Source organism: Sus scrofa, chromosome 2 (genome assembly GCF_054392235.1).
Source record: "Sus scrofa isolate SSC_HxYL_T2T_F1_AM1 chromosome 2, Sscrofa_HxYL_maternal_Yorkshire_Landrace_v2.0, whole genome shotgun sequence".
Classification (NCBI taxonomy): Eukaryota; Metazoa; Chordata; class Mammalia; order Artiodactyla; family Suidae; genus Sus; species Sus scrofa.
The window spans coordinates 157,626,758-157,651,234 of NC_139384.1; the positions used below are offsets into that span (position 1 = coordinate 157,626,758).

Below are 24,477 nucleotides of genomic sequence, written 5' to 3' on the forward strand. Positions count from 1 at the left end.
AGCAGCTCAGGTCACTTCCGTGGTGCAGGTCCCGTCCCTGGCCAGGGGAACTTTCATATGCCGTGGGCATGGCCCCCCGAAAATATAAAATAAAATAAATGGTATTAGAAACTTGGTGGGCTTTGGAGGTGGGCAGGCTAGACGGAGTTCAAATTTTATTCGAATGTGATTTGACAGCTGTGCGAGAGCTGCAAGTTATTTAACCCCTATCACCTTCTGTGTTTCCAATCTGTAGCTCTCTCTTCTCACAGACTCACTGTGAAGATGAAGGTGCATCCTATGCATGAAGCACACGTTTAATAAATGTTACTTTCTTCCTCTTTCCCTTTCATTTTTTAAACGAACCTTATAAAATTCAGTCTGTTTTAATTCCTTAAAATATCTCAGTGATTAAAACCTATCTCCATCACATAAAATTGTTAAAGTCTCCATGTTTCCTTAATAAGAACTTGGCCATGAGCACAGGTAGCATTGACTGAGCATATACCATGTGCCAAGCACAATGCTAAGTACTTCTTAGGTTTTACATATATAAAAAAAAATCGATATAATTTTTTTGGACGGCACCTGCAACATATGGAAGTTCCCAGGCTAGGGGTCTAATTAGAGCTGCAGCTGCCAGTCACAGCTGCATCCACGCCAAATCCAAATCCGAGCCACGTCTGTGACCTACACCACAGCTCATGGCAACACCGAATCCTTAACCTACTGAGTGAGGCCAGGGATCGAAGCCACATCCGCGTGGTTACTAGTCGGATTCCTTTCCACTGCGTCACGATGGGAAGTTCCAGGTATTACATATTTTTTAATCACCACAATAGTCTTTGCACGTAGATGCTTTTATTATCAAGGTGAGTGGCTTGCAGAGTAAGTGGGTAGGCAGGACATCAAGCCCAGGTTTAGCTGCCCTCTGGACCTTGCCTTTTATTGTTATTATTTTATTGTGGTAAAATACACATAACACAAAATTTACCACTTTAACCTTGTGTGAGGCTCAGTTCAAGGGCATCGGTACATCCACATTGCTGGGCAACCACCTCCTGAACTTTTTCTTATTCCTGAGCTGAAACTCTAGATGCGTTAGCTCTGCTTTCTCTCCTCCCCCACCCCCACTTTCTGTCTCTACAAACTCGACTATGATAATACTTTGTATAAGTGGAATCATTCAGTTATCTTTAAAAAAAAAACTGATTTTTTTTTCCATTTTGTGTGTGTGTATGTGTCTTTCTAGGGTCACACCTGCGGCATATGGAGGTTCCCAGGCTAGGGGTCAATCGCAGCTGTGGCCACTGGCCAACACCACAGCCACGCCAGGTCCAAGCTGAGTCTGCGACCTACACCACAGTTCCTGGCAATGCCGGATCCCCAAACCACTGAAGGAGGCCAGGGATCAAACCTGCGTCCTCGTGGATGCCGGTCAGATTTGCTGCCACTGAGCCACAACAGAACTCCCAGTTATCTTTGTGTAACTGGCTTATTTCACTTAGGATAATGTTTTCAAGGTTCACTCACGTTGTAACATGTATCTGAATTTCCTCCCTTTTAAGGCTGAATAATATTCTACTGTATGTATGCGCCCTATTCAGTGTGCCATTCACCTGCTGATGGACACTTGGGCTGTTTTCCACCTGTGGGCAGTTGTGCTGTAATCAACACTGTTGTGCAAATATCCACTCAAGTTCAGAGGCCTTAATGTTCATTGTTGTGCTTAACTGCTGCTCAGTGTTGCTGCAACGCCAGTATTTGCTAAGGATTATTTTATGGTTGGATTCACTATTGAAAAATCATGCCTTCCCAGCTCTCATTTCCTTATTTTCCTGAGCAGCCCACTGGTGGAGGGGCGTGAATCCATCCTGATCACTCTTATCCCCAGAGGTTTGCTCGCAGGGTTTTGTGGCGTTGGTTCAGGCCGTACAGAACAAGGATAACCACATCCAGCAGACATCAAACCCCGAACCTGGTCTCTAGAGTACCGTGTTTAAACCTGTGTGGTGCTGCTATGAAGACTGGGTTATTTGGTTTTACTAAGGCCGTGCCTCATCATGACTCTACAGAAATGCCAAGTGTGACAAGCGACTTATGAACGTCAAGCAGTCCCGTATTACAAACCGCGGCCTTGTATGAGATTTGCGTAAATGATGACTTTGTAAATCCTGAACCTACAGGTGAGGTTTAGTTAAAAAGCGATACTCCGAGGATAAGACGTACACGAGGTCCTAGGACGTCACAAGCACTCAATAAATGGTGACCTACTGTCACCATCATCATCCAGATTAATGGGCTTATTCTCTGAAAAGAAACACTGCATTGGGCCAACCGCATGGGATTCGGAAGACTTGAGCTCTTGTTCTGACTCTGCCCCTAGTGACCCTAAGGGTTGGGAGGGTCCTTTATCACGTAGCTGTCAACCTTCCCCATCTCCAAGATGGAAATGCCCAGACGTTGCCTCGTGGTGCAGTGGGTTAAGGATCTGGCATGGCTGCAGCAGTGGCACAAGTTACAGCGAGTTCAATACCTGGCCCAGGGACATCCCTATGCTGCAGGGCACACCCCCTTCACCCTCTACCAAAAAATAAGTCAATTTAAAAAATGGAAACGAGGAGTTCCCGTCGTGGCGCAGTGGTTAACGAATCCGACTAGGAACCATGAGGTTGCGGGTTCGGTCCCTGCCCTTGCTCAGTGGGTTAATGATCCGACGTTGCCGTGAGCTGTGGTGTAGGTTGCAGACGCGGCTCGGATCCTGCGTTGCTGTGGCTCTGGCGTAGGCCGGTGGCTACAGCTCCGATTCAACCCCTAGCCTGGGAACCTCCATATGCCGCGGGAGCGGCCCAAGAAATAGCAACAACAACAACAACAACAACAACAAAAGACAAAAGACAAAAAAAAAAAAAAAAAAAAATGGAAACAACCACACTCTGCCTTTCTCCTCAAGGTTATGCAAAAATCCCAATGCAAGAGGATGTGGCAGCGCTTGGTGATGCATAAGTCACTCCACTAACAGGAGGGGCGTGTTTACTCCAGCCCCCTTCCACAGCATAAAGAAACCTAGCATTATCTTTGATAAATGTGGACATGCTCATAATTACACTTTTACCAGCGCCAGCAAGGCCAGTACATTTTTCTGCTATAGAGGTATAATCTGTTCCCTTAGGAAGCGAACAATAAAAATGATTAGAGAGTAATTACCTGCATCTCACAATTTAAAAATGAAAACATATTTTGGTGGGCTATTGATTAAAACCTAGCACATTATATCACTGCATTGAATCTCTTTTTTAGGGCATTCATGTTCCTGCGGACTGAGACCATACACACCTCTCCTGTTAGTTTGTGGAAACTGGTGGATATTTTCCAGGTTCTTCTAGCTTTAAAGAAAATCATGTACGGGCTTTTGATTATCCATGGTACTGGGGAAGATAACTGAAATTCGCAGATAAAATACAATGTTTCCAACGACCTATCAGCTCAAACATGTCCTCTGGGTGATTTGCTTCTCACCATTTCTCCCCAGGACTCCAGCTACCCCACGTTCATGCTAATGAGCAATGGAAAGGCAAAATAAATAAATCAGCAAATATTTTTTTTTTTAAGCCGGCAGCAGGAGGGAGATAAGAAATAAAGCAAGACACGGATAAACCACAAACTGAATAACTGGCTGAAGTAAAATGAGCACCTTCAAACTCTAAGCTCTTTCAAGAAACAAAACAACCCCTGGCCCCACAATTCTCTAAAACAGCAGCCTGCATCTCTATTTCATATATTTACCGAGATGACCCCAAGGAAGGGCCAATTACAATTTGTTACCCTGGATGGACTTGGAATACTATCTATGCTTACGGCCCTTGCCAATAAGTAGTTAGGAAGAATGCTATTTTTGCCCCAGAAATAATATTCTGATCGCAGCCTTGCATTCGCAGCACCTATAACTCTGGTTGGTCCCCAAGATACAAGTCGGAACCATTGCAGGATTTCTCCAAATGCATTTCAGTCCTGAGAGCTCAGACACCTTGTGTTATACCAACCTTGTGGTCATTCGACTTGTAATCATTGAAGAAAGGCTGGCTGCCCGCCAACGTGTAGGCACTGCCCTCTCTAAACACGCTGATCCTTTGAGCCGTCAGCTTAGGGGAGTACGGCCGGGGTTTAGGGGCGTCCTCAGACCCGTACACGCCATCCACTGGTTCGAGGGACTCCTGGAGAAAACTGTGCGGGTATTCCTCCTTTGGCGACTCTAACTCCTGCCCATCCTCAAAGACCTGCTTCAACACCCGGCCACTGTAGGAGGAAGAGATTTTAAATCGGACCTTCCGGGGCTTGCCGTCACTCTTCTGCTCTAGCTTCTTGTCGGGGTCCTCCATCAGCAGAAACGACACCCAGTGGGTTCCAGGCTGCAGGGTAGCCAGTGCAACTTGGGGCTCTGACGCAAAGGCATTTTTATTTTCTCTCCTCCTGCGTATAATTAATTCAGGTTGACGCCGGGGTAGGCTCAGTTTACAGCAACCGACACCCACCCATTAAATATGGATAGGACCTCAGGCAAAGGCAGGGGATTGCAGGTCTATGGAATGGATGGAGCAGCGGGCAAGATTGGGCCTCCTCAACATCCCAAACCCACCCGTCCCTTCACCCCAACCCTGGCTGTTCTTAACCTGAGCATGAGTAGGTTTATTGAGACTGAACAAGTAACAAGCTCAATAAGGATCTATTCAATAAGGATCAATAAGTCTTGCTATTCTTAACTACGAGGAGCTCGTGATCGTGTGATAGGTGCCAGGGATTTTTATAGGCATTATTTTACTTTGTCTTCACAATAAACCGACCATGAAAGTGTTATGGTCCCTGCTGTACGGAGGGGGACGTGAGGCTCAGAGCAGCGTCTCCATTTGTCTACTTACAGCTAAGTAAGCAGCAGAGCAGGGATTCAAACGCGGTTCCAACACCCAAACTCATGACCGGTCCACCAAGCCCAAAGTTTTCACACAGCGTCTCCTGGAGCCTTAGACAGGAGGGCGTCACGGGTCCTGGATTCCAAGGCTTCTAGCCCCTGTGTTAACCACAGCGCCTGCACTTTAATTTCTGTCATAGTTAAGATTTCACCTGCAAGCCCTAGGCCCCGCTCTCTACTGCAGACAGTACCTTGTAAAGGTTCAACACAGTGAGACAGTCTCGGGGTGAGTGTCAGAAAAGCAAGAGTGACAGGCCTACGATCTAGTGCAGGAAGCAGACCGAACACACAGGAAATATCAGCCTCCTGCTTCGAGAGCCAACTGTCCCCTGCCGACGGCCAGAAGAGCTATTCTGGGAAGAGAGGAGTCCCCCAGGAGGCCAGGATGGAAGAAGAAGGCTGGGGAAGGAAGAGCCCTGGGGTTGAATCTAAAAGGAGGAGTTGGATTGGAGGCGCCGAAGTGGTGGGGTTAAGACTCTCTGTCTCTGCCAACAACTTCGCCTTCGACGTGGTTGCCCAGACTGGCTCCCCTCGTACTCCTGCAGCTACTCCCAGGAATTCTACCACCACTGCCTTCTTCCACCCACCTCTGCCTCCCCGGCCCTAGCTCAGGCCTCATCCCTTTGGCCTGCAGAGCTGTAGCAGGCTCCTGGCGACCTCCCTGCTCGCCCACTAGTCCCTTCTCTGCACAAATGCCAGAGCCATGCTTCCAAAGAACAAATCTGTGGATGTCAGTCTCCTGCATAAAAACTCCGAACTCTTCATGCAGCAGGCCAGGTTTCTCGAACTCTGACCCTGCCTTCCCTTCCAGACTGGTTCCCTGTCACCCGTCCAAGTGCCCCCTGGAATCTGTGTGCCAGGCATACCGACAGGCTCACCTATTTCTCAAAACCATGGGTTTCTGTCTCCTATCCAGTATGTATCCTGTTTCCTGGCTGAGATGCCAAACTTTCACTCAGCTTTCAGGTCACACCTCACATGTCACAGCTCCTGGGAGGCCTCGCCGCCTGCCTCAGGAGAGGGCCATGGGACGGGGACCGGCCACCATTCACTGCATCTTGCTTTCTCTTACCATGCCCATGTCCCCCTCCAGGGAACTCTGAACACCTTAGAGTCGTGAGCTGTCTTGATCATCTTTCTATCCCTCGGATTTATCGAGGTGTCTGGTGTGTAATAAAGCTCAGTTAATAATTGTTGAAGGAATGACTTCCAGGTGAGAGAAATCAAATAAACTTTTGGAACAGGAGTTGAGTTTATTTTGTGGAGGACAGTCAAGAGAACGTTGTCAAGAAAAACATCTGCATGTCTACTAAGGAGGGTTTTCCACAGGTCTCTGTGTAATCAGTGCAAGGAATAGGTTACACACACACACACACACACACACACACACACACACGGGGGTGGGGTGGGGAGAACATTTTAAAATAAGAAAAGAAAACAGATATTCCTTTCTCATATCAGAAGCCACATCCCTGTAGTTCCCTAGGAGGCAGAGCTGGCCATGCTGTGCCATGAATGGACGGCAGGAGGCTGGAACATGGGGCCCTCAGCCCTCAGGACAGCCAGGTGGGCCCCAGACTCCAGGTGGTGACACCTGAATACATCAGCCTCCCTCATTGCCTCCAGTTCAAAGAAGAGATACCATTATTTCCTACGTTTGCCACATGCCATGGAAAAGACCAGGAAGCCCTAACCAGGAGAAGGTTTTCTTCCGTTCATCCACGTGAATGACCGATAGCCTATCTTCATGGAAGGACCAGTGAGCAGACTTCCCCTGCACCTGTTAAGCAGGCATTTTCCTCTGCCCACAGAAAAAAACGCCGCTAACAAAGGGAGCCTTTCAAAAGGCTTCCACCAGAGTGTATACATCGATGCATTTTGTACATCTTTAAAATTTGTACTTTTGCCATCTTGAAAATTTGTTAAGCTTAAATTAAGTTAGAATTACAGGAGCAATTGAATTGGATCCTGACTAGGGAAAAAAAATCCTTCAGTTATATGAGGCAATCAAGAGCTGGCAATGGAGTTCCCGTCTGGCTCAGTGGATTAAGGATCCAACATTGTCACTGCTGTGGCCCAGGTCATTGCTGTGCTGTGGGTTCGATCCCCAGACTGGGAACTTCCACGTGCGGCGGCCAGGACCAAAAAAAGTGGCAATGAGGTTTCCAAGTTACATTTGTTTTGTACTATTTCTGCATGTTCACAAACAGACTTGCATGAGCCAGAGCAAAATCATGGAAGTTTTGAAACCATCATGCTTACTGGGTAATTTTTAGACATTAGTATTTTCAGAATAGTCATAACTTACACACTTCCAGAAGGAGGATACACGGATGACGCAAAAGCAATTTTGACACCCAAAGCCTTAAAAATGCTCACACACTTGAATCTTCCTAAAAGAGAAAATGACTGCATAAATCAGAAGAAATAATGTTAAAACATGAACATGAGTTGCCCCTGGGTGCAAAACTCTGAATGGCTGTTTTTTCCTTCCCAGTTTCATTATATTTTACTTGACTGTGATAAACTTATCTTACTCTGATAATCAGGGGGAAAAGAAATGGGAAAAAAAATCATTACTTTCAACCCAATAATTTCTCTGAAGGAGATAATTTTTTCTTTTTTAATTTTAAGGGCTTATTTGAGCAAAATTGATTTGAATCAGTCAGCACCAATCCAGAAGGACCAGGGGAGAGACTTTCACAGGGAAAAGGCAGGAGCAAAATAGAGAAATCATTGACTTTAATGCTAACTGGCTGTTTGTGATTGGTTGTCCTTAGCATTTTGATTTTGTAACTGTGGGGCATTTCCAGACTCTGATTTGCTTACATAGGTTACCACGGCATTAAAGCCACATCAGTTTAATGGCCTCCTTGTTTTGTTGGCTTAATAAATCCTCCCTTTGTGCCCTCTTCTCATACATGAGAGACCAACCAAACATTTGGTATTAAAGCCACACTCAGTCCCCACCCAAGGTAAGTTGTTTTGCCTCATTGTGAAACCCGTAGATAGTGACGTCAGATCCACAGAAGAACTGCTTTTGTGGTTTATTCCATCATTCATCTTGTTTCTGTTTCTCCAAGTGCAGCAAGACCATTTGATGTACTGCTGATGGCTGCAAACATGCATTTAAGGCTTTTGATAGAAAACAGCACACCCTGGAGTTCCCGTCGTGGCGCAGTGATTAACGAATTTGACTAGGAACCATGAGGTTGCGGGATCCCTGGCCTTGCTCAGCGGGTTAAGGATCCGGCATTGCCGTGAGCTGTGGTGTAGGTTGCAGACGCGGCTCGGATCCCGCGTTGCTGTGGCTGTGGTGTAGACCGGCGGCTACAGCTCTGATTCGACCCCTAGCCTGGGAACCTCCATATGCCGCAGGTGCAGCCCTAGAAGAGACCAAAAAAAAAAAAAAAAAAAAAAGACAGGGGGAAAAAAAAAAAAAACAAAAAACAGCACACCCCGGAGACTACAATGATAACTATTAGGAGGAAAATACCAAGAGACAGAAGTGTGCTCCGTAGCCAGGGACCCCATGAACCAAACCAGTTGGTGTCAAATAAATCAAAGAATGTACCTGAAAAGGCACCACCCCATTTTAGCCAAGTGGCTTATTTGCTAATTTCTTGCATTTGCTACAATACCAGAGGTGTTGGCCCAGGTACAAGAAGAGGTATTTGCTATTGGCACAGTTTCCTTGTTCAGCCAACACAAGAAATCCAAAGCCATTCTACTACCTAAAGCCGCCCTGATGAGAAAGTCTAGGGACTTCTGCTGTGCAGCTATGGCCTTATTGGCAGATTCCAGGAGAGGCGTCAGGGTGGAGGAACATGGCCTTCTCGGGCATTAACAGAGAGACAAAGCAAGCAGTGAAAAAGAAAAAGGAACAAAGTTTTCGCAGTGGAGGTGAGTCCTGATCCATCGTCTCGGAAGAGCTATCCGCTTGAACATGACCTCTGCTTCTGGGAAGGAACTTCCCTAGAAGTTGCAGTAGTAGATCTCCAGGCGGGGTACGGTCCTAAGAGCCTGGAGGAGCCCTTCTGAACTGTGAGACGTAGACCCAGGGTTCAAATCCCTGAAGTCTGGCTGCCATCTGGGTAATGAGGAGCACGCGGTATGGTCCCTTCTAAGGAAGTTCAAAGCAGTCTCTGCTTTTAGTGATTCCAGATCAGAAGGATGGAAGAAAACAGGAAACAATACTTTGGAGAGTTGTAGCCAGATGTTTGAGGAAACTAGAGTTCAGGATCCAATTGGTTTCAGGTATATAACAAACATCAAAGACAATGAACAAGACTAGGTCTGATATCCACAAGGCTGCATTGTAATTTTCAATGACACACACTTACTTCCTCTAAAATCACCCTCATTTCAGACATATGGATGGCCAACAGGTACCTGAAAAAATGCTCAACATCACTAATTATTAGAGAAATGCAAATCAAAACTACAACGAGGTGCCATTTCACACGGGTCAGAATGGCCATCAACAGTAAGTCCACAAATAACAAATGCTGGAGGGGGTGTGGAGAAAAGGGAACCCTCCGACACTGCTGGTGGGAATATAAATGGGTACAACCACTATGGAAAACAGCATGGAGGTTCCTCAGAAAACTAAATATAGAATGACCATATGATCCAGCAATCCCACTCCTGGGCATATATCCGGGCAAAACTATTTTCATTCAGAAAGATACCTGCATCCCTATGTTCACTGCAGCACTATTCACAATAGCCAAGACCTGAAAACAACCTATATATCCATCCACAGATGAATGGATTAAGAAGATATGGTACATATATACAATGGATTATTACTCAGCCATAAAAAGAACAAAATAATGCCACTTGCAGCAACATGGATACAACTCAAGATTCTCATAGTAAGTGAAGTCAGTCAGAAAGAGAAAAACAAATACCATATGCTGTCACTTACATCTGGAATCTAATATATGGCACAAATGAACCTATCTAAAGAAAAGAAACAAACTCATGGACTTGGAGAACAGACGTGTGGTTGCCCAGAAGGAGGGGGTTAGAGTGGGGTGACCTGGGAGTTTGGGGTTAGCAGACATATACTGTTGCACTTGGAATGGATAAGCAATGAGCTCCTGCCATGTAGCACAGGGCACTATACCCAAATGCTCATGATGGAACATGATGGAATATAACGTGAGAAAAAGAATGTACATGTGTGTATAACTGGGGCATTTTGCTGTATGGCAGAAATTGACAGAACACTGTAAATCAAGTATAATAAAAAAAATTTTAAATAAAATAACCCTCATTTCTAGCAAAAATAATCATAAAACACATTTGTTTGCAAGTCTAGTCTCACGAGACTTGGCCTGATTATTTACATAAAGGCAGAAAGAACAGTGATTGACAATACAGGCTTTCTTTAAATCTCCTTTGCTAGAACTTTTCATAAAGAATCTTTGATTGGACTTTTCAAAGCCTCTCCGGGCTAAGAAACCAAGCCAAGAACTCAACACTAGACTTAGCCTGGAACACCTACAGAAGTAGGTCAGTTCTCTCCTTTTGAGGAAAGAACTGTCTGGTCAGATCTGATTTTATGTGTAGTCTGAAATATGGCATTCTAGCCAAAGCTTTGGTTTCCAATTGTGCCCTATTATAAGGCGAACAGATTCTTACTGAAGTTACGCAAATAATGATCACCATGAAATTAAGAATACTCAACACATTTCTGAGGGATTGAAAGAAGAAGTCTGTTTATAAAGGTATACTTTAAAAATTATTCTAGGAGTTCCCGTCGTGGCGCAGTGGTTAACGGATCTGACTAGGAACCATGAGGTTGCAGGTTCGATCCCTGGCCTTGCTCAGTGGGTTAAGGATCTGGCGTTGCAGTGAACTGTGGTGTAGGTCGCAGACACAGCTCAGATCCCGAGTTGCTGTGGCTCTGGCATAGGCCAGGGGCTACAGCTCCGATTAGACCCCTAGCCTGGGAACCTCCATATGCCACGGGGGCAGCCCTAGAAAAGGCAAAAAGACAAAAAAAAAAAAAAAATGATTCTAAGTCATAGGTAGCTTAAGGGAGGAGAGCAAAAGTATTCCTTAAATCCCCAGGGGCTGGGGGTGGGGGAGGTGGAAAGAGCATCAAAGATCCAGTAATATTTCAAAGGGAAAGTTGTAAAAAAATTATAATCATCCTCATCAGTTCATTCGGTCTAGGTTTTTAGTTCTTCTTCTGCGAAATACAGTTTTTCCATTCTTCCTGGAAATTCTTACCCAATTCAGTTTTATAGTCTTTATCGAAAACCGACATTAGGGGATTCCTTCTGTGTTGTGGTGGGTTAAGAATCTGACTGCAGTGGCTTGGATCGCTGCTGAGGTGCAGGTTCAGTCCTCAGTCTGGCACAGTGACTTGAAAGATCCAGTGTAGGATATAGCTTCAGGATTCGATCCCTGGCCCAGGAACTTCCATATGCCTCAGGTGCAGCCACAAAAAAGAAAAAAAAGAAACCTGTATTCTTTAGTACTTCTCAAAGTCCTTGCCATAAATCTTACTAAAGATCAAACACCATTGCAAAAGCATCACAGTAAGATAGTAATTGTTTGTAAATGATTAAAAAAAACTTTTAGGAGTTCCCGTCGTGGCTCAGTGGTTAACGAATCCGACTGGGAACCATGAGGTTGCGGGTTCGATCCCTGGCCTTGCTCAGTGGGTTAAGGATCCGGCATTGCCGTGAGCTGTGGTGTGGGTCACAGATGCAGCTCAGAGCCCGAGTTGCTGTGGCTCTGGTGTAGGCCAGTGGCTACAGCTCTGATTTGACCCCTGGCCTGGGAACCTCCATATGCCGTGGGAGCGGCCCTAGAAAAGGCAAAAAAAAAAGAAGAAACTTTTAAAAAATGGCCATGGTTAAAGATCCGGTGAGAGTTCATTTGATATGGGAATGTAATTCATTCCATAGTATACAATAATTTAGGATAATAACTGGACAATTAGAGTGTTGATAAACTTCTGGAAATATTACACAATTTCTGGAACACCTATATTAGTAACATATACCCCAAAACATATAACCTAAGAAGACTTATCCACATTATTTGGCAATGCCTCCCACATAATTTAACATACCAAATTAACATAATTAGTTTAACATTTCTCTTTTCCAAGGTGAGAGACAAATTCTTTGAGATTTTTCAGGGGTCCTCTGGGAAATTTCAAAGTTACTTTGAGGTCAAAAAAGTCTGCATTTATGGTGTGATTTTGCAAAGTTGTCAAATGACAAAAGATCTGAATGTTTGACTAAACAGGATCTCAGATCATTATAAAATAATTCTTACTTTTTAATTTTTAATTTAATTCAATTAAAAAATATTTTTGGTTGCACTTGCAGCATGTGGAAGTTCCTGGGCAAGGGATCAAATCTGAGCCACAGCAGTAACAATAGTGAGTCCTTAACCACGAGGCCACCAGGGAACTCCTTAGAAGATATTTTTAAGTAGACATCCTTAAAGCATTATTATTGTTGAAAAGTTTATTTATAAGCTTTAACCTTACTTATGTCTATTTAATTTCCTTGTTCTTAACAATTATGTTTAAATTACTCATAAAAATTTCATGAGACATTAAACAGCTAACCATCATCTTAAGTTATCTTTCTTCCTGACAAATTCTCTAAGACATAAAATGAGCATATTTGAATTTTAGTAAACCTAGGTAGAATGGAAATATCATATTTAATGCTATAACTCTAAAGACAAGCCTGTTTTAAGTAAATAAGCTTAAGCTAGTTTTATTCGCCAAAGATTATACTAAATGACACGAACTTGAAAAATATTTGGGTTGGCTTCCACATTTGTGAGTATATTTAAAATGTATAAGTGTTTGTCTTTAAATCAATCCAATACAGCTCTTTACAAATTAATTTTGGAAATAACATTAGGAGGTAGGAAAATATCACACATTTATAACATACATGAATAGACAGACATAAACATACAGAGAAATGCACAGATCTTTTAATTTTAGCCATGAGACAGGTACAATAATACAAAACTCACTACTTTGTAAAAGAACAAATGGGTCAAAATTGTGTTTCCGGAAGTTCCCGCTGTGGTGCAATAGGAACAGCAGTGTTTCTGCAGCACCAGGACAGAGGTTCGATCCCAGGCCCGGCACAGTGGGTTAAAGGATCCAGCACTGCCACCACTGCGGCGTAGGTAAGCATAGGTCGCAACTGTGGCTCGAATCGGATCCCTAGCTCAGGAACTCCATATGTCCCTGGGACAGCCAAAAAGGAAACCAAAAACAAACTGTGCTTCTGGTGGATAGCACAAGTTAAGCTTACCTCTCAGAGGGCTAAGGCAATTACTAATATCCGTGGAAAAGACGTCATGATTTTTTATTCATCTAATTTCCAAATATCCTTTTCAATTTTCTGCATCAGAATTACCTCCTTGAAGTCTGCATTTCAAGACATGGCTGTAGGTTCCTAGAAAAGGCCAGGGAGAAAGAATGCAAGTATCTCCAAGAAGGGATTTTTTTTCCCCCCTAAATCCAGATCTTCTACAACATCTGCAAGACTTTTGAGATGAACAGGGGAGATTGCGGAATTAGTGGGAAAAAAAAAGGTGGCTTTGAATTGTTTTTAGAGCCCAAGTTTTGTTCTTGTAAAAACTCAATTTATAAAATAAGTACAGTTGGTTTTAATTCTTGGAAGCATAGGATTGCAAACTGAATTGAAGCAAACATCAGGAGGCTGAGACAGCCATCCAATTGCATTATCCTCAGTTTGCTACTTTATAAAATTCCTAGGTTCTAGATTTGGACCAGTGTGTCTGGAATGCTTTAATAAATCCTTCCACAAAGGCTTCGGAATGTTTTTCTCCCCTCTGGATACATGTTTCATTTTACTTTAAGGAAGAAGATCTTTTAAAAAAAATCCCTACCGGGGGCATATAAACTGGTAAAACCACTATGGAAAACAGCATGGATGTTCCTCAGAAAACTGAATATAGAATATATGATTCAGCAATTCCGCTCCTGGGCAAATACCCAGACAAAACTACAGTTCAAGAGATACCTGCATCCCTATGTTCACTGTAGCAGCACTGTTCACAATAGCCAAGACATGGAAACAAGCTGTATGTCCATCCACAGATGAGTGGATCAAGAAGGTATGATTACTCAGCCATATGCCATTTGTGGCAACATGGATGCAGCTAGAGATTCTCATAGTAAGTGAGGTCAGTCAGAAAGAGAAAGACAAATGCCATATGACATCACTTACATGTGGAATCTAAAATATGGCACAAATGAGCCTACCTACACAACACAAGCAGACTCACAGAGAACAGAACTGTAGTTGCCAAGGGGGGCGGGGAGGGAGTGAGACGGGCGGGAGCCTGGGGTTAGTACGTGCAAATGATTACATTTAGAAAGCGTAAATAATGAGGTCCTACTGGAACAAGGGGATTATGCCCAATCTTGGGATAGAATATGGTGGAACATGATATGAGCAAAAGAGTGTGCATATGTATGTGCATGACGGGGTCACTTTGCTGTATGGCAAAAACTGGCACAACATTGTAAATCAACCATACGTACATTAAAAAAAATTTTTTTTAAGTCCCTACCAGGCTCTGAATATCAGCTTCCAATCTGGCCAACTTCTAACCATAGAGTTACTTAAAAAAAAAAAAAAACCAAAAACCTTCCCAATATCCTTCCAGGCTTCAGCCGGGACAAAGAGCAAATGTCTCTGGCAGTACTGAACACCCCCTCGGATGAAGGGACATCATCAAAGAAGGTGCAAAAGGCACTACCCTCCCAAGACCCAGAGCCACTCCCAAAGATAAGCAAAAGAAAGAAAGACAGAAAATTCCCTTGAGAGCTGACAGTGGTGGGTAGGACCCTAGCTGCAAATGGAGCTCAACTCACAGCTCTGGACGGCCATATTTTGGGGGCCTCCCACCCTGACAGCTGTCAAGCCAAGTTCTCAGGACACAAAATGAGATGAATAACAAAGCAACAGATGTCCCTGGAAGAGAAGGGATTGATAACTTTTTTCCTGCCAAGCTGAATTTGGAAAAGAAGGGATATAGGGAATTTTATCTTCCCCTCTCGTCCAGGCACCATAGACAGAGATCTGGGCCAGCCAACCATGGTAAGGATACTAACCCTTTGGGGGCTCCTGCCAGTTTTCCCAGGGTGCCATCTGCAGGCTCCAGAGAGAGTGGGGGTGCCCCAGTAGGTCTCATCCCAATCACCAGAAACAGGTTGTCTCATACCAGACCCAGTTCAGACTAAGTCAGACCAGTCTAACCCTGGACCCAGCCTAGTTTCTAAAGTAGACCCAGTCCAACCCCAGCAATTTCCAGAAAGACATGTTCAGATAAAGTCTGGAGGCTTCTAACACACAAGCTGTGGATGGAGGACCGAGGGACCTTACCCACCACCTCCAGAGGCAGCCAGAGAGCAGCGACTCAAGGGCTCTTCAGGTACCTTTGCTGCTGCTGCTCCTCACTCCTGAGGGCTGTTGGGGGGCTGCTTGGGGTCCTCCTCTGTCACTAGACCCATGAAAACATAAACTGAGGCATATTAAAAACTTTGAGAGTTATGCGCAAACGTACAGAACAGACTTGTGGTTGCCAAGGGGAAGGAGGAAGATGGACTTTTGGGGTTGGCAGATGGAGTGGATAAGCAATGAGATCCTGCTGTAGAGCAGTGGGAACTTAATCTAGTCCCTTGTGATGGAGCACGATGGAGGATAATGTGAGAAGAAGGATATATTGTGTGTGTGTATATATATATATGGGTCACTTTGCTGCATGGCAGAAACTGGCACGACATTGTAAATCAACTATAATTTTTTAATGTAATAAATAAATAAATAAGATAAAAACTTTAAGAGTCTATTTGAACAAAAATCAAATCGACCAGTGCTAAACCAGAAGTGGCTAGAAGCACTCCTAAGGAGATACTTTCAAGTAGAGTAAAATATTTATATAGATAAATGTTTTCTATAACATTATTCACAGCAGGAGAAAACAACTGCAAACAACTTAAATGTTCAACAGTAGGAATTCCATAAAATGAAAGACTACGTAGTCACTTTCAAAAGACTTACAAATTTTGAAATAATATAGAAACACACTTACAAGTTAAGTGGGAAAAGGTGTAACACAAAATTTTTTGTTCTGTGATATAGAATTTACCATGTAAAAGTTTGTAGGAGGAGACTCAAAGCAAATCCATTAAAATGTTAAAAATGATTTTAGGAAGATGATCGGGGTGATTTTTGCTTTCTTTTTTATATTTTATGTATTTTTCTAAATTTCCCATATTAGCTAATGCTAATATTGATTTCAATTTTAGAGGAAAAAAAAGCGCTCTATTTTTTTTTTCTTTTCTTGGCCATGCCTGCAGCATGCAGAAGTTCCCAGACCATGGACTGAACCCAAGCCACATCAGTGACTCAAGCCACAGCAGTGACAGCACCAGATCCTTTACCTGCTGAACCACCTGGAAACGCCAAAAAACTTTTTTTTTCTTTTTAGGGCCATACCTGGGGCACATGGAGGTTCCCAGGCTAGGGGTTGAATGGAGCTGCAGCTTCCGGTCTAAGCCACAGCCACAGCAATGTGGGATCCAAGCCATGTCTGCGACCGACACCACAGCTCACGGCAACAGCAGATCCTTAACTCACTGAGCAAAGCCAGGGATTGAATGTGCATCCTCACGGATTCTAGTCAGGTTCTCCCAAAAATATTTTTAAGTAAACCATGCCTAACATTTTTTTAAAAAGATGAATTTATACAATTGACTGGAGAAAATTAATTTTCAACCTCCACCATTTTTCCTCTAAATGAATTCAAATAATAGGAAATCATATCACATTATATTGCAAAAAAAGTATTTTTTCATACCATTTTAATACAAAAAGAAATGACTTTAAGTCAAACTTAAGGTAGACTCACTCAGGACTGTAACTAGTTGCAAAAAAAAATCTGATCCGTTTGTGAAAGTAGAAGTGAATTACATAACAAAATTGATCAATTTATAATCTCATTATGAGGCTCATTACTTTTTGAATTTTTAAAAGTTTTATCTAAGTGTAATTGATTGATAAAATTGTGTTAATTTCTGCTGTGTAGCAAAGTCATTCAGATACACACACACGCACACACACATATCCATCCCCATATAGGTTATCACAGGATATTGAGTAGAGCTCCCTGTGCTATACAGCAGGTTCCCACTGACCATCCAATCCATATGCCACACTGTGCACAGGCCAGTCCCAAACCCTCATTCTATCCCCCTCCCCCACATTTCTAATTTGGTAACCATGAGTTTGTTTTATGATGGTTGTTTTTCTCTGTCTGACTGACCTCACTTAGTGTGATAATTTCTAGGTCCATCCATACTGCTGCAAATGGCATTGCTTAATTCTTTTTTGTGGCTGAGTAATATTCCACTATATATATGTACCACATCTTCTTTATCCATTCATCTGTCAATGAACATATAGGTTGCTTCTATGTCTTATCTATTGTAAATAGTGCTGCAGTGAACATTGGGGTGCATGTACCTTTTCAAATTATATGTTTTAATTTTTCATTTAATTATTACTTTAGCCAGAAATGTTTAATATTTATATAATCAAGACTTTAGACTTAACTTTTGGTTTACAAGAAGCACAGGAGATAGAAGAATGAGCTAAATGGAGTTCCCGTTGTGGCTCAGTGGTTAGCAAACCTGACTAGAATCCATGAGGATGTGGGTTTGACCCCCAGCCTTGTTCAGTGGGTTGAGGATCCAGCATTGCCATGAGCTGTGGTGCAAGTTGCAGATGTGGCTTAGATCCCGCATTGCTGTGGTGTACGCCAGCAGCTTCAGCTCCAATTCACCCCCTAGCCTGGGAACCTCCATATGCCATGGGTGTGACCATAAAAAGAAGGAAAAAAAAGAGACAGAATGAGCTAAATGATCCCAAGAGGAAAGAGATGGACAAAGCCATCATGTGGGACATCCTATAAGGCGGGTGGTCCCACTAAAAAGTCAATATATGGGGGAAAATTGGGGGATGAGCAGGACATTCTAGATTTAAGGAGATAATAGCAAATGTAATATATGAAACTTGACTGTACCTGGAGAAACCTGACACTAGAGTCTGGATCGGACTGAACTAAAGAATTATTGTTCATTTCCTTAGGCAGGAAAATACTGTGTGATTACATGTGAGAATGTCCTTTTTGTAGGAGATACATGCTAAAATATTTAAGGCGAAATGTCATGATGTCTGCAATTTATTATGAAAAGGTATATCCCCTTGGTATGTATGCATATTTAAATATATATGCATATAGATGAAGTTTAAAAATGTAAAAAGTATTAGCAAGGCTTAATGGTTTTTTATTGTACTATTCTTCTGATTTTGCAATGTGTGAAACGTTTATCACAAAAATTGGGGGCCAATAAAGCTCTTATAAAGATATTCGCAAACATCTAGGTTTACTTCTGTGCATTTTAATTTAGACCTGTGTATATTTTGAAGGGTCTTAGAGTAGAATTATCCTATCCTGTCTGATGTCATTTACTGGGATTTATTTTTATGTGTACTTTGGGATTTGGGAGATTGTTTTAGCCATGTGTCTTGATGAAAGAAGTGTGCAATTATTGCAAATTGAGTATGAACGTTGGTTTCCTTTAGCCATCTTTCCACGTCTACCTTCTCTAATCAGAGCAGGGCTTATAAATTAAACATATCTTTTTAATCTGCTCATACATTGCTACACGGTGTGTATGTATGTGTGTGTGTGTGTTTAAACCCTAGTCTCACGTTTCCTTTTGAAATATTGTTATGATAGAAGACGATTATAATTATTGAGTTGTGATAGTTCATACAACTTTAAAACAAACATGAAACACAAAGTCTAAGTTGACAGCCCCACCCCCCCGCTCTATGACCAACCAAAACAGAAATTTCCAAAGCAAGCCTTCAAGACACTATCACATTTCACATCCACCATTTTTTTTAAAAATTTACAAGGTTGTCTAAGGTCTCTCAGGAACGTGTGTTTCCTCATGGACCTAGGCGACATGGAACAGCGTCTGGTGGCTTGTCCCCCTTGGCTAGCCCATCACGGGACAGGGTGACAAGGAGACCAGCCCATCCCAAGTGTGGGGTCAAGGTCTCTGATGAGAAAGAAAGACATTTTCTTCCCTGCCATCATTTCTCACAGAAAGAACTGTTATTTCTTGAAAAAAAAAAATCCTAATAGGCAATTCTAGATGAAGCCAAGCTACATTGATTTTGTCACTGTAGGACTTTCCAGAATATTAAATATACTAGTACACTTTGTCAGCCTCCACCATGTCCAAGACGTAGGCCCCACAAAGCTCGTTTTACAGCTGCAATTCTCTTTCATGAAACCAGTGTCCTGAGGAGAAAAGCCTCCGAGATCCTGTTTGAAGATGTTTTTCTGCCAAAAAAATTCTCCCCTCTTCTGACGCTCACTCTCTTTAGAGTGAAAAACCGTTACAGCTTATTAAGCCTGTGCCATGTGTGAGCGAGGTACTCCACAGACAAGAAAACTGGAAACCGAAGCTCAGAGAGGTCACGTTATCTGCCAGGGTCCCACAGCCACGAAACATCAATTTAACAACTTCTCACCAAAGGTCATGTTGCTCTCACACCATCAACCTGACCACCTGGGAGAAAGGCCAGTTCTTTACAAGTGGGACAGAAAGGGATTTTAACAAGCCTCATTGTAATCTAAAACCATAACAGGAGTTCCCACTGTGACTCAGGGGGCTAAGAACATGACACAGTCTCGAGGCGGATGCCATCTGTGGCCTCGCTCAGTGGGTTAAAGATCTGGCGTTGCCACAAGCTGTGGCTCAGATCCTGTGTTTCTGTGGCTGCGGCATAGGTCTCAGCTGCAGCTCCAATTTGATCCCCTAGCCTGAGAACTTTCATGTGCCACAGTTGCGGCTGTAAAGAGAATAAAACAATAAAATAAAACCCCAACAGGAGTTCCTGCTGTGGCGCAACGGGATCAGCTGCATCTCTGGAGCACTGGGTCTCAGGTTTGATCCCAGGTACAGTGGGTTAAGGAGCCACCATTGCTGCAGCTGTGGCATAGGTTACGAATGCGGCTTGGATCTGATCCCTGGGCTGGGAACGCCATATGTCACAGGGCAGCCAAAAAAAAGAAAAATAACATAACAGACCTGAATACATGATCAGTGAGGCCCTTCTGTGGCTGGGATATAACTTAGCTCCTGGTGAGGTTGGTCCTCTAGGCTCTGCCTCGGGGAAGACCCCACAGCGTGCTTTGAAATGCAACCTGCATTACCTCTTCGTCGCTGGAGTGGGGCAACAGGCCGTCTGCCTCATCCTTTGAAATGGCATTGCCTCTGAGCAGAGCTGGCGCCAGTCCTCGCATCACAGAATGTCAGAATGTTCAGGGAAGGTGCCCAGAGGACCGAGCAGAGGGTATGTGTGGTGGAAAAACACCAACCCTGCCAGAAACCACAGGCCAAAATCTGGGACGTCCTTAAAAAACAATAACCACGTGGGATTACCCTACCATTGCAAAGACCCTGTACCTGCAGCCCCCGGTTGGCCAGCAAGAGACTACGGAACTCATTTTTCTAACTCCTCTCTCACGTCTGACTTCATGCATTCCTATCAGACAGAAAGAAGGATGAGCTCTCGGAGGCTGCAAATGGTCCTGGATTTCCCCTATCTTAGCACTTTCCAGTAGAAACAAACATATGTAGGTAATGTAACCCACAAACATATTTTTAAATTTTCCAGGAGCAACATTTGAAAAGTACAAAGAAACAAGTGAAATGCTAGAAAGATTTTTATCGGTATTCAGATCTCATAAAATTGATGCTTGACGCAGCAGATGCACATACCTGAGTTATTCCAATCACACTTAAAAAGTTCTCCAATAACTGAATAGAGCATCAGTTTCAAGGTATATGTGTACATGGAATTAAATTAAAAGTTTAGGCTCTTTAGTTCCACCAGCCACATTTCAAAAGCTCACTGGCCACATGTGACTTGCCCTATCAGAGAGCACAGCCTTCATGGGGCCAGTCCTGCCCCCTAAGGGCACTGCGAAAATGTATGGACATGTTTCTTTTTTGGGACTGTACTCACAGCAAATGAACACCGCAGTCAGTGGGTGGGAGGCCCCGGATGCAGACATCCTTCGGTATAAAGGGCTTCCGCACAGCAAAATACTGTCCTGCAGCCCAGACTCACACACTGGAAAAACACCTGTTTATCATCGTCTGAGCCTAGAATCTGTTTTTCTGTTTTTAGGTATAAAGTTTATTGTTATTTTTGTTTGGTTTTTGTTTTTGCTTTTTTAGGGACACACCTGCAGCATATGGAAGTTCCCAGGCTAGGTGTGAAGTTGGAGCTGCAGCGGCCAGTCTAAACCACAGCCACAGCAACGAAGGATCCCCAACCCACTGAGCGAGGCCAGGGATCGAACCCGCATCCTCATGGATGCTGGTCAGATTCACTTCAGCTGCGCCACAATGGGAACTCCTGTTTGTTTTGGTGAGAGCAGGAACCTTGGCTTTAATACATAATCTATCTGGGGAAACTGAAAATGCATATAAATTAAGAGAAGTTTGTACTCTGTTTTATTCAGAGCTCTACCATGTGGAAAAACTGCTTCACAGACGGAAAGGCGGCTCCTATATCAGACAGCGTCTGTAGCTGTGGCATTCACTGGGGTCCTGGACGTAGGTAAAGCATCAGACTATCTCATGCTATCTTCTAGGGAAAATCACACCCAAACCTTTGCTATTAAAATGCAGTGTTTTATGATCGGTTACTTTCCTTTTATTTATATTAGAGCAAGGGCGATGTATTGGTTATTGAAGTACATTTGTGGGAGGATTATTTAACCTATTTATTGCGTTCCAGAATAGCAATGGGGTGTTAGGAAATGTGTTACCGAAAGCGCGCACAGTGCAGGACGGATGGAGAAGTCTTGCTCTAGAAGAAGCGTGGCCAGAGCAAACTGATGGAGACTGCCATCTACTGGGAGGAGAGTGAACTGACGCTGCATCCCAGAACGCGGCTGCACCGACGTGGCGAAGGACCTCAGGGGACAGGAAGGAGCTGCCTCAATGAAACAACCATGTACCTCGCCCCTCCAAAGGCCAAGGCCCTGTGCTAGAAGACCGGGCTACGGCGGTGACCCATCACGGCCCTGCTCCCAAGGAGCTCGCCGTCCAATGCGGAAAGGATGTGAGTCTGGGGGCGGGGGTCAGGTCCCGGGGGGCAAGAACAGTCAGCTGGTCAGAGATACCCCCTATCCATCCCATCCATTTCATACCTCTCCCTGAGCAGCTTGTGCACACAGAAGATGTTAGGTGATGAAAGAAAATGTGACAAAGGCTGCTGCTACATTTTTGGCACATATATTCCATATTTTTTCAGCATTTACATCAATTTAGAAAAACTACACAACTAATATATGAATACAGCCTTTTGTAGGATAAATTTTTAAAATTAGAGAGGAATGTAGAACAAAGGGTCTCCTTCACTCTTCCCAAAAAGTAACTTATGTTAAGAAAAAAAAATCTGGAGTTCCCATCGTGGCGCAGTGGTTAACAAATCCGACTAGGAACCATGAGGTTGCGGGTTCAGTCCCTGCCCTTGCTTAGTGGGTTAACGATCCGGCGTTACCGTGAGCTGTGGTGTAGGTCGCAGACGCGGCTCGGATCCCGAGTTGCTGTGGCTCTGGCGTAGGCCGGTGGCTACAGCTCCGATTGGACCCCTAGCCTGGGAACCTCCATATGCCGCGGGAGCCGCCCAAAAAATAGCAAAAAGACAAAAAAAAAAATCGATTTGTATCTGTATACACATGTGTATAAAAGCTGCATAAGATGTTGGAAAACCCATATTCTAGATGTGCATTAATGGTTAAACATTTATATTTAAATATATACTAATAGTTTTAAAACTTGATTTTGTTATTTAAAAATACAACTTGGCAATCTTTCCATGGCAATACAGATAGATCCCCCTCACTGGTTGTTGGGTTTTGTTTGTTTTTGTTTGTTTGTTTTTTGTCTTTTTGTCTTTTTGCCATTTCTTGGGCCACTCCCATCGCATATGGAGGTTCCCAGGCTAGGGGTTGAATCGGAACTGCAGCCACCGGCCTACGCCAGAGCCACAGCAACGTGGGATCCGAGCCACGTCTGCAACCTACACCACAGCTCACGGCAACACCGGATCCTTAACCCACCGAACAAGGCCAGGGATCGAACCCTTCAACCTCATGGTTCCTAGTTGGAGTCATTAATCACTGAGCCACGATGGGAACTCCTGTCCTCTCACTGTTTTTAAGATTCCACACTAATTCATTGGGGTTTGGGGGGGTTGGTTTTGGCCACAGCCCTGGCATATGGAAGTTCCCAGGCCAGGGATGAAATCTGAGCCACAGCAGCGACAATGCTGATAACTCAACCACTGACTACACCACCAGGAAAATCCCATACTAACTCACTGTAAAGAATTCATTCTCTCTTCAGCAAATATTTATTAAGCACCTACTACATGCTTGAAATTATTCTAGGTGCTAAGGATGTAACAGTAAACAGCAAAAGCAAAAAGGGGGGGGTATCCTTGCTTTCATGGAGCTTACATTCCAGTGGAGAGAAAGACACCATACACTGAATAAATAACTTAATAATATACTGCATATGAAAAGGCAATAATTGCTATGGAAAAAAAATAGAGCAGGACAAAGAGATTGAGAGTACTAAACTCAGAGTGGGATGGATTGCAATTAAAAACAGGCTTGAGTAGATGAGATAGGGAGCTATGAGGATATTTGGGGAAACGGTTTTCCAGGCAGCAGGAATAGCCTGTGCAAAGGTCCTGCGGTAGCACTGTAACTAATAGGTTCGAGCAACACCAAGGAGGCTACTACAGCTGGAAAGGGCCAAAGTGGAAGCAGGAAGACCAGGTCAAAGGTGACTGCAAAAATCTATGAGAGAGATGATAGTGGTTTAAGGTCAGGGTGGGAGCAGGCAATGCAGGCAGTGAGAACTGGTCAGATTCTGCATATATTTTGAAGGTAGAGTCAACAGGATTTCCTGATGGGATTCACATGGGGCGTGAGAGGAGAAAGGAAGGAATCAGAGATGATTTATCATAAGCACGTGGAAGTACCGCGCTGCATTAATGTGATGTACCTTCACTGATAGAACTTTTTCTTTATAAGCTAACATTTAGGTTATTTCTGGTTTTTTTTCTATTACAAATGATCTTGCAAAGATTATCCTCTTACATGTATCTTTATGCACATGCAGTCGGGTTTCCCAGGGAACAGTTTCACGCCTCTCTCACCTTTGCCATGAGCAGATCCAACCTAATCCACCAGGGAGGACAGGTGTGTGCTTAGGACGTGCAAAGGAATCAGTGTGTGGAGCCAAATTCAGCATGAAGAAACGCTCAGCTTTTCTCTTTTCCGTTTTCCCTCCTTGCATCACCTCATCCCCCAATTAATAAAATCAGATAACAGCT

General features: G+C 43.6%; 1 protein-coding gene across 1 annotated transcript in view; it reads right to left on the minus strand.

Moving 5' to 3' along the window:
- GRXCR2 (glutaredoxin and cysteine rich domain containing 2) overlaps positions 1 to 24,477 on the minus strand; it is a 200,013-nt gene that overhangs the window by 12,420 nt on the left and 163,116 nt on the right. The window contains exons 3-6 of the mRNA XM_003124061.7: positions 13,255 to 13,398; positions 7,254 to 7,338; positions 4,896 to 5,044; positions 4,023 to 4,449 (exon numbers count right to left, since the gene is read on the minus strand). Of these exons, the coding sequence (XP_003124109.5) occupies positions 4,023 to 4,358 (336 nt within the window). The 5' untranslated portion in view covers positions 4,359 to 4,449; positions 4,896 to 5,044; positions 7,254 to 7,338; positions 13,255 to 13,398. The remainder of the gene's footprint in view (positions 1 to 4,022; positions 4,450 to 4,895; positions 5,045 to 7,253; positions 7,339 to 13,254; positions 13,399 to 24,477) is intronic.